Raw genomic sequence first — 10,820 nt, 5'->3', positions numbered from 1 at the left:
AATTTAGCTATTTTGAGTCCTAAAAAGCATGTTTTCACATTCAAGCACAATTAAAGGAGAATATACAAAACCATGCTATTTCTTGAATAAATATGGGTAAAAGGTGATAAAATCCCCAAAAATCAATACAAGATAAATCCTACAAATGGGGTTTGTCAGTTGCCAGTGGACGGGCGTTATGTCAGCGGTTGCCTTACAGATTTCCAGATATACATCCAGGGTGGCTGTCCAGTTTGGGTGTGGTTTCAGGAGTTGCTTGGAGTGATTCCTCCTCCGAGCTAGTCACCATAGATGAGGGCAATAGCCTTTTGCTTTGCCAACCAGACCCTCCTGTACGTCGGCCTAAACCCAAAGTGTGCGGCCGTGGCATTTAGGAGCACCTTGATGCTGACGGATGTATCAGCCCTAACCATTGGCATAATGAATGCCGATATCACATGATAATCCAAACTCCTGTGGTCGCTGGAGATGGAGGTGGCAAGACAGGTATGAGGTCCATTATACCGTTTGACCTCCCAAATGCCCTTGCGCTGCCGGAGACTTAGCCGAATCAACCATGTGCACCAATTCCCAAACTCAGAACACTTGCCCACATACCGGCGATAGTCAGACTCCACTACCTTGTACTGTACCCCTCGGCGGATGCTGTAAGCCTTCACACTTAACAGGGCCTCATCTTTATCCTGAAATTGCTGACTAACCTGGAACTCTGTCAGACCAGCAGTCCCTTCCGCATCTCTAGCTCCAAATCCAGCAGGCTGCCCAGGAACCCCTTCTTGCCTCATGGCATCCAAGTCCAAAGAGGAAAAATGTGGTTGATACTGCTGTGTGCCAGAGCTAGAACCACCTCCCGCCCCGGCAGGCTCACTCGTTCCAATATCATCGCCACTGTCATCATCAATCATATCCGGCTCGACATCATCGTCCTCTGGATCACCCAACAATCCTTCTCCAACCCCAGGCGGTGCAGCACACTGTAAAGAGGTCGGCAGAAATTCTCCTGTTCTGACCTCGTCGCCTACACTGCCATTGAGATCAACAGCAAACAAAGGGGAGGTGACAGGTTGGACGGGTGGCTCGTACGCAGGGACGGAAGAAGAAGCAACGGCAGGTTTGGAGCTAGAACCGGCTGCCGTGGCTAAAGTGGTGGTATTCCGGTTCGAACCCCCTGAGCTGGATACCACATCAACCAACTTTGCCAACAGTTCTGGTGTCCTCACTTCTGGAAACTGCCGGCGACAATGAAACATGACCTGCAAGTCCTCATCACTCCTGATCGTGAAACAATCATACTTCACGGTTTTCTGGAGCACCGTGATTGGAATGCGATAGAAAAACTTCTTAACCTGCTTCGCACCTTCCAAACCAAGTTTTAGTAGTACAGACCTAACAAGGTCATCATAGCTCGTCGTAGGCCTCACGATAATACAGAGAGGATCCTTATCGGTGAACTTCACACCGGAACGAGTTTTCTTCTTAATCGATCCTCTGTGGTGAACCAACACTACAAAACTCTCCTCACTAGCCATCTTACCCCCTCTAATGAGAGCAACTCACGTTTACAACCATATATATACATGTCTGGTGCTCACTAATTCGAACCAGCCTAGTTCGAAATATGGTTTATGTAATTCGAACCAACCTGGTTCGAATTCCTTTGGGAAGCTTACTTTATATAATTCGAACTCATCTAGTTCGAATTATGTATGTTTTTAGTTCGAACCAAGCTGGTTCGAATTAGTGTGAATTTCGTTAAATAATTCGAGCTAATTCGGTTCGAATTATATACAAATGCAATTCGAACTAAGCTGGTTCGAATTGCATAGAGAAGTGCTTTGGTTGATTGATGAAGTAATTTTCAACTTAGCGGATTCACGTAATTTCTGACTTCCCTTGACTTATTTCTGTTTTTTACCTTAAATATGTATTTATGTATTTTAAATATTCCACACATTTTTTTCAAGAAAAAAATCAATTAGAAAAATAATAAATCATTTAATAAGATACAATAATTAAATTCTTTTCTGTCAAACAATCAAATTTTTGCGAATACAAAAAAATTAATATCCTTATATTTTAATATATTTATTTATATTTTGATTATAAATATATATAAATATAATTATTTTATATTTATATATGTATTTATATAAAAAATTAACGATACAAGACTCATATATAATTATTTTTATTTGAAGTTAATAATTAAAAAATCGTTAAATAATTTAATATATTTAACTAAATTACTATCTAATAATTATCATCTTTAATTTTACACAAAACTACATACGTAAGAATTTTTTTGACTAATTGATGTGAAGAAATTATAAAAAGTATTTAAAAAAAATAAAAATCAGTCTAAATTAACTCAAAATTTTTTGTTTTGTATTCAATAATTATTATTAAAATAAATAATAATTTTAAATATAATAAATATATAATTATATGTATAATTATTAATTCTAAGTTAAATAAAATAATTTTATATTATTTATCCTATAGTTACTCGAAATTATCATGGTAAATTACACAAAACAAACTAAATGAGGATCAATATTATACCAATGTCTTAAAATAGAATAAGCTACATGCATGTCCTAAAATAATTCTATGTAAATCGAATTAATTGAATTTGATTTACTATATATACTATATCAACTAGATTCGATTTACTACTGATATAGATTATTGACATTTACTTCTTTTAAGTTAATAATATTAACTTTAAAACATAAACGTTAATAAGAAAATAAGCGCATTTGGATTTAAATAAAATATTAAAAAAATCAAAATAAATAAGAATAAAAATTTAACTTTTGTATTTTAGTTCAAATCCTAGGGGTGTTTAAAATCGATCCAATCCGAACAAAACCGATCAACCGAACCGAACAAACCGAAAATCGAACAAACCGAAAACCGAAAAAACCAAAAAAATAACATTTTGCAGTTTTTTTTGCGGTTCGGTTCGGTTTTCGGTTCTTTCAGTGAAAATCCTAATCGAACCGAACCGAACCGAACCGGTTCACTTAAAAACCCTAATATATAAAGCCCCCTCCCCCAAGCAGATAACCTAGCCAGCCGCCACTCTCTCCACTCCACAGCGCCAAAACTCCTCCTCCTACCCTCCTCTGTCCTCTCTGCATCTGACTCGCCGGACAGCACCGTCACGGCGGCCCTTCCGCATCGCGCTCCCTCTTCTCGGCGCGGTCCTTTCTCTCCCTCCCTTCCTCGTCACGCTTCCTTCTCGTCGTCGCACACTAACCCTTAGTCAGAGTGCGAGCCCAGACCCCAGAGCTCCCCTCCCTTTCCCCTGCACAGTGCCGTCTCCGATATTGCAGCGTCGTAATCGTCCTCCACTACTCTGCCATACGTCGCAATCCAGTCCAGGAGTGTCGTCGTCCTTATCAGTCTAGTCTCGTCCCATCTGTAGCAGCCGCCGACCCACCGTGTCTCACTGTCCAGCATCTCCGTCTTCTATAGTAGGATTTTTTTAATTCTGATGATTTTGAGTTTCAACTTATGTTTATGATTCTGAATTTTTTTTTCTATTTTGATTTTGATGATTCTGTTATTCAAATTCTGTGTTTAGGGTTCTGTTTTTTTATTGTATTTTTTATTGTATTTTTATTGTGTTCAGTGTATTTTGAAATTGCTAATTGTTGTGATTGTTGTATTTGTTTATGCAGTTTGTTGTATTTGGGGATTTTAGCTTATGAATGTGTATTATTTCTAATTGTTAGGGTTCTAGGTTCTGATTGTTAAAGAAGGTGTGTTTTTTATTGTTAGGGTTCTAGGTTCTGATTGTTGTATTTGGGGATTTTAGCTTATGAATGTGTATATTTATTTGATTAAGGAAATTGCTTCTGATTGTTCAATGTATCTGTTTAGGGAAATTGGTTCTGTGGTTCACTGTTCAATGTATTTGTTTAGGAAAATAATTTCTGATTGTTCATAATGTATTTGTTCATTGTTGGTGAGCATGTTGAGAACTATCCCAATTGCTTGAAATGTTTGGATCTTTGTTTGCAGATTTTATGCATTCAGTGAAAGAGTTCATATGAACAACTTTGGAGAACCTATCAAACTGCATGTATTTTTAATGTTTAGTGAATCATGATGTTTATTGTTTATGTGCTAGAAATATCCTTTCTTACTTTCTTATTGTTTAAATCTGTAGAAATTTACAGGATACAAAAACAAAAAAGAGCATATAAATGGTCATGAAAGAGATTTGTGTTATGATGATTGATTGGTGCTGCGCCAGTTCCTCTTCCAAATGAATCTACAAGCATCAGATCTCCGACTGCATTGCCTGCTGCGCCAGTCCTCGTAGAAACACTAAAAATTTATATTTATTTTATCTTGTGTTGACTACTAAATTTTTAAACTTCTTTAATTATCGTTTGTTAATTTCTTTTATCGTTGAATTTTATTGGATTAAGACTTAGTTATTGTGTATTGTGTTTGTTGATTTCAACGAGATGACTTTGTGAAATAGTTTGGTAGTATTTTTTTTGAATTGATTGAAAAACCGAACAAACCGAACCAAACCAAACCGAATTTAATTGGTTTGGTTTGGTTCGGATGATCTCGGTAAAAAAACCGAACCGCATATTAATTATACGATTGGATCGGATGACTTTTTTTTAAAAAACCGAACCAAACCGCACCGCGAACACCCCTATCAAATCCTATGCATTTTTATAAACTTATAAATGTAGAACGGAACATTAAATAATTTTTAAAAATTATTAAAAATCATCATTTAACTAATTAACATCTAAAAAATTATTATTGGAATTTTCGATGTTGAAAAATTAATATAAAGTGTAAAATGTGGTATAAGAGTTAAAAGTTAAATTTTTTCAGAGTAAGAAGTAACAGATATTTATACAATATATAATGACCAACTATATTTATACAATATATAATTTGAGAAATAATTAAAATACTATATCAATTAAATTATCATTTAATTTATGCAATCAAATATAAAATTTATACCTTTAATAACGTTACTTCTAACTTAAACTTAAATTTTTCAAAGCATACAATCATCAAAGTATAAATTTTATACTTAATTTCACAAATTAAATGATAATTTAATTGATATAGTATTTTAATTATTTTTCAAATTACATATTGTATAAATATAGTTGGTCATTATATATTGTATAACTATCTGTTATTTTTTATTTTGAAAAATTCAAGTTTTAATTCTGATATTATTTTGGAGGGCTATATTTTATATTAATTTTTATAATATTAAAAGTTCCAGTAATAATTTTTTTAGATGCTAACGAATCAAATGATGATTTTTAATAATTGTTTACATTCATAAATTTATAAAAATGTAGATTTTCTTGAATTTGAACTAAAATACAAAAATTGAATTTCTATTCTTATTTATTTTGATTTTTTTGATATTTATATTTTAAAGTTAATAAATAATTAACTTAAAAGAAGTAAATGTCAATAATCTGTATTAGTTAGTAGTAAATCGAATCTAACTAAATTCGATTTATATGTATATACTGCATAAGTAGGAAATCGAATCAAGTTAATTCTTATTGATAGGACATACATAGTAAATCGAATCCAATTAATTCAATTTATATTAAAAAAAACTTGAATTGAATTTAGTTAATTCGATTTACACAAAAATATTTTAAAACATGTATATAATCTATTTTATTTTAAAATATTAGTATAAATATATAATATTAATTTTCATTTGATTTATTTTTGTTGATTTACCTAAATTATCATATATTCATATGGTTGTGGAGATAAATTCAAAGTGAAACAATAGGATTTCATGGATTAGTTAAAAATGGTGGTCCCTACATAACCGAGCACACGACGCAACTATGGTGTCTTGTGCTGCAAAAGACACATAGTCATAGAGGACATCGCCAGATTCAACTTAGTTTGTCACGCGCCTGGCTGGTATGCCATCTCCGCCCCCCTTCAACCCTTCTCTTTTTCTTCTTATACTTCGCTCTCTTCTCTCTTCAATCTACTTTCCGTGTGTCACTCAGTTCTTTTTCTCTTCTTCTTTCTGTCTTTGTTGCTCTTCTTCATGGCTCCAGCAGCTTTGGAGGCTCAATCTCAACAAAAGGAAGAGACTGTGGCTCATAACAGCGTCTTGAGCAGTACCAGTGTCAATGACACTACACACAGATCGAAGGTTTCTGTTATTGGTAGTGGCAACTGGGGCAGTGTTGCTTCTAAGCTCATTGCCTCCAACACCTTCAGGCTGAACTCATTCCATGGTAATTTTTCTATCCTTTCTTCTTTTTTATTCCCTTTTCTTTTTTAGTGCTTTTCAAAAATGCTATATTTGTCCAAAAAATCAGTCATCAAATCATGTAATATTGTATAAATATATACATTATTTAATTTATTTTCAATATATATTTTATATTTTAATATATACTTTAGTTTTGGACATGCAAGCATGTATCTAGAAAAAAAGTTGACTAGGTTCGCTGTTCATCATTGTTCTTGTGCAAGTGAGTTTTATAAAATATATAAAATGGTACAATGATGTTGGATTGATGAAAAAATTGTGGCCGAAGAAGGTTGGGACAAGGATAAAGGCTAGGAATGTATAATACAAAAGACAATCTATAAGTATTGATTTTTCTTTTTCCTTTTTTTTTTTAAAAAAAATATTTGCTGAAACTTAAGTCATCATATATATATTGGTAACAAACTGAATTTCCTTTAGAATAATGAGTTTACTCATTTGATGGATCATCTGATAAACTCAGATGAAGTAAGGATGTGGGTGTATGAGGAGACATTACAAAGTGGTGAGAAACTCACTGATGCCATCAACCGAACCAATGTAAGGACTAGATAGCCATGCTTTATTGCTTTCCATTTTCATTGCTATTATATGTCCAAATATTTTTCAATATATTTTTCATTTGGCAGGAAAATGTCAAATATCTCCCTGGAATCAAGCTTGGCAATAATGTTGTTGCAGATCCAGATCTTGAAAATACTGGTACCAATTGTTTCTTTTCTTTCAGTATCAATTTCAGTAATTTATATCAAATTTAGAACATATAAAATAAGAATCTTAGTCCAGAAGAATCTACTCTTTCTTTGTGAGTAGAAAACTAAATACTAGATTCTATAAGCAATTAACCATTTAAAATTGTCAGTGAAGTACTAAAATTACCCAAAAAAGATCATGTCATAGACAAATATTAGCCAGTCACTTTGGTATTCTGGGCAAATTTTTTGTTCACTGGCTGCTAAGCACAGGACACAGACAAAGACGGAGATATAAAATCATGTTTGACAAGTGAGACATAGACACGAATATTGTTCCGAGACACTAAATTAGTGTATTATGTGTCTTTCTTATCAGCAAGAACACAGAGACAATAGTAAGAAAAACAACTTACTTTTTTCTTTTTATCTTTTTATATTCCTATCAATTTTTCATAATTATATTTTTCACCATTTTATTTTTCATCCGAGATTTTGTGTGATGAAGGAAATGAAAGTAAATTACACTTTTCATAATTTGTTCTATATTATATTTAGTTTATCACTAAATAAAATACAAAAACACCAATTTTTGTGTCTTTGTCTTTTGTGTTTTGTTCTATTTTCAAAATCAATCGCAGCCTGATGGATAAGGACATAATGTTTTGTTAGTAATTTCAATGCTACACTCTAATCTTGTGCACTGAGTGGGTAAATCATGCAGTGAGGGATGCGAACATGTTAGTCTTCGTGACTCCACATCAATTTATGGAAGGAATATGCAAAAGGCTTGTTGGGAAAATAAGAGCAGATGCTGAGGCTATTTCTCTTGTCAAAGGGATGGAGGTGAAGATGGAAGGCCCGTGTATGATCTCTAGTCTCATCTCTCAGATACTCGGAATCAATTGTTCTGTTTTAATGGGGGCCAACATAGCAAATGAGGTAGTTAGAAATTTTCTGATTTTTAATTTTTATTATTTTTACAGTAACAAAAGATTCTTCATGGCATCTTTCACTGCCTTGATTAAAACTGTCTCGAAATTATTACTGTTGTACAGATAGCAGTAGAGAAGTTTAGTGAAGCAACTGTTGGATACCGGCAGAACAGAGACGTCGCCGAGAGATGGGTTCAGTTGTTTTATACTCCATATTTCATTGTCACAGCTGTAAGTACAGCATTATCTCATAATTGATGATGAACAATTTGGTGAAAATTTTATCACAAGTAATTCTAGATGAAACTGAGGAATTTGCCTAGAGTAATAAATAATACAAAGATATATTGTCATGACAATTTTATATGATCCTTAGTATTTTATTGTAGCCCGCAAAACATTCAAACATTCAGATATTCGGTGTTTATGATTTTTTTTATGTTTATAAAACTTAGGTCCAGGATGTTGAAGGAGTTGAACTGTGTGGAACGCTGAAAAATGTTGTGGCCTTAGCAGCAGGTTTGTTTGTACAGTACCTGAAGTTTTATCCCTTCCTTTCTCATGAAGTGAATGATTTAAGAATTATACACATATGAACAGGTTTTGTTGATGGCCTGGAGATGGGAAACAATACGAAGGTAGGTTTACAGGATTTTATGTTAAGGCTTCTTTCACATATAAAGAATATTCATCCTGTGTTTTATTTTTGGTTATCTACATTGTGTCTAGGCTGCAATCATGCGACTTGGTCTTAGAGAGATGAAGGCATTTTCGAAGTTGTTGTTTCCATCTGTTAAGGACAGCACATTTTTCGAGAGCTGTGGTGTGGCGGACCTTATCACAACTTGCTGTAAGAAAGCTAATTAACTTCAATTAGTCTAGCTTTCATTTGCTTGCTTTTATTAAAACCATGTTGGTTATGGCAGTGGGTGGTCGAAACAGGAAAGTTGCTGAGGCTTATGCAAAGAATGGGGGAAGGAGGTTAGTTTCCTATTTCTTTTTCTTGGTCCTTGATTCTATTAAAAGAAACGGAAAATGGATTGATCTGGTGTTTCTTGTTTTCGTTCTATTCTCTGCAGGTCTTTCGATGAGCTCGAAGCAGAGATGCTGCAAGGCCAGAAATTGCAGGTACAAACATGACATGCACTTTAGCCTACAGTATAGTCATAGACTAAGCATCTTCAGATGAATAATACATACAATGGCCAGTGCTAATTTATTGAATTCCAGAATCAAATATTGAAAATGTTAAGATCGATATTTCTTAAGCTGATAGGAAAAGGAAATAGTTATATTTTTAATACGTTCCCTCACGCAAGAGCCTCTTTTAAGTCTGATGTCATGTCATGAAATTACTTCTCCGAAAAGAAAAAGCTTAAGCTGATAAGAGAAGCAAATGAATGGTTATATCTCTAATAATAGGAAAAGTTATAGTCTCTTTTCATTTTTTACCAACATTTGGCCAATTCTAAACACTAAAGACTAAGACTAAATTCTAAACCCCCTAAACTTTAAACTTTAAATTATAATAGTACAAAAATAAAGTGTTGACTAATATTGATAAAAAGTCTTGATCCGCTAGCATTTCTCGTATAAAAACACTCCAAGAACTAGCAGAGGCTTTTTGTGTTCTTTATATCTGTCCTTATTTATCTTACTTTCTTGTATTTAGGGTGTTTCAACTGCAAGAGAGGTTTATGAGGTTCTCAGCCACCGCGGATGGCTAGAATTGTTTCCTCTCTTCGCAACCGTTCATGAGATAAGCAGTGGCTTACTTCCACCATCAGCCATAGTTGAGTACAGTGAGAAGCAAGTCAGGTCCTTTTGATTCAAGGTGCTCCAATAGAGTGTTTGTTACATTGTCCAAGTAATATAGATTACCGTTACAGCAGGTTACAGTTAACAGTCCCAAGAATATACAAACGTCATGCTTTCATCGTACATGAACCGTGGAAAGCATTGGAGAGTTGGTTGCTTCATCATCGTTCTCGCGCCAACAACGAGGTTGTCCATGCCTGGAGGTCAGGACATTTATGGAATATTGAAAGCCATGGAAGTTAACATCTAGAAAAAATTCTTTTTAAGCTATGTTCTTCCACTGCAAGTAATTCATTCACAAAAGAGACTAGATTAAAATAAAAAAGTAACTTGAAAATTTATCTGTGGACTGGGTTTTTCCAATTTTCGAGAGCTATTAGCTAATTTATTTGTTTAAAATGAAGGTTGATGATTACTACAAATCTGAAGTAGACACCCCGTAGGAATTATATTACTGTTGTTCTACATTACTTGGAGCACTAACTCAAAAGAAAAGCTATTACACTATTATTGTTATACAAAATTACAAAAATGCTATTTGCATAGCAATCAAAATCAGTTATTATGTATTTGTGTATAAATATATGTATTTTTATGTATTTTATATTTTATACTAGTAGTTGATTTTAGTAATTGATTTTAGGGACGAGTTATTTAATATTTGCAACATTTATATATCCATATAAATTGCTACAGGGTGTAGGGTGTAGGGTGTAGGGTGTAGGGTGTAGGGTGTAGGGTGTAGTGGTTTCAAAATTGAACGTAAACCGTTATAGGATGTAGCGGTTTTGGAAGAAAAACTATCTGAACTGAAATTGTGGTTTCCGCTGTAGTCTCTCGCCGTTTTTTTATAATTCTACAGCAGTAAATTGTACTCTAGTAATTTTGGATTTTAAACAATTTAATTAAATAACTTGTCCTAATATACACTTAATATAGTTTATTATTATAACCTAATTATCATTAATTAAGGATTTTGCTCCTCCATTTATGCATGAGACGAGGTTATGTCTTCCAGACTTCCACTATTCACTTGGATAGAAATATGCAATTTCCACAATC

At 33.6% G+C, this 10,820-nt stretch overlaps 1 protein-coding gene and 1 long non-coding RNA gene across 4 annotated transcripts; both read left to right on the top strand.

Annotated features, from left to right (window-relative positions):
• The first annotated feature begins 3,067 nt into the window (after nt 1-3,067).
• On the top strand, nt 3,068-4,495 carry LOC112779350 (uncharacterized). The gene is made up of 2 exons (XR_003190665.2): nt 3,068-3,479; nt 4,178-4,495. It is a non-coding gene; the product is annotated as an uncharacterized lncRNA (long non-coding RNA).
• A 1,307-nt stretch (nt 4,496-5,802) lies between these two features.
• Nucleotides 5,803-10,339, top strand: LOC112776434 (glycerol-3-phosphate dehydrogenase [NAD(+)]). 3 transcript variants are annotated; one of them, XM_072228058.1, is made up of 12 exons: nt 5,803-5,949; nt 6,096-6,275; nt 6,777-6,853; nt 6,943-7,015; nt 7,730-7,947; nt 8,064-8,171; nt 8,396-8,459; nt 8,541-8,578; nt 8,670-8,790; nt 8,867-8,921; nt 9,020-9,068; nt 9,613-10,339. In XM_072228058.1, the coding sequence occupies exons 3-12, from the start codon at nt 6,788-6,790 to the stop codon at nt 9,766-9,768; spliced, it is 948 nt and encodes a 315-aa protein (XP_072084159.1). In that variant the 5' UTR covers nt 5,803-5,949; nt 6,096-6,275; nt 6,777-6,787; the 3' UTR covers nt 9,769-10,339. The 3 variants fall into 3 exon arrangements, with proteins under 3 accessions (XP_072084159.1, XP_072084158.1, XP_025676379.1); XM_072228057.1 differs by having other exon boundaries at nt 5,810-5,949; nt 6,093-6,275; XM_025820594.2 differs by lacking the exon at nt 5,803-5,949 and having other exon boundaries at nt 5,956-6,275.
• Nucleotides 10,340-10,820: the final 481 nt, after the last annotated feature.

The sequence above is a fragment of the Arachis hypogaea genome, chromosome 19 (assembly GCF_003086295.3).
Source record: "Arachis hypogaea cultivar Tifrunner chromosome 19, arahy.Tifrunner.gnm2.J5K5, whole genome shotgun sequence".
NCBI lineage: Eukaryota > Viridiplantae > Streptophyta > Magnoliopsida > Fabales > Fabaceae > Arachis > Arachis hypogaea.
The sequence above is the reverse complement of the archived record's forward strand: the minus strand, read 5'-3'. Positions and strand labels throughout refer to the sequence as shown.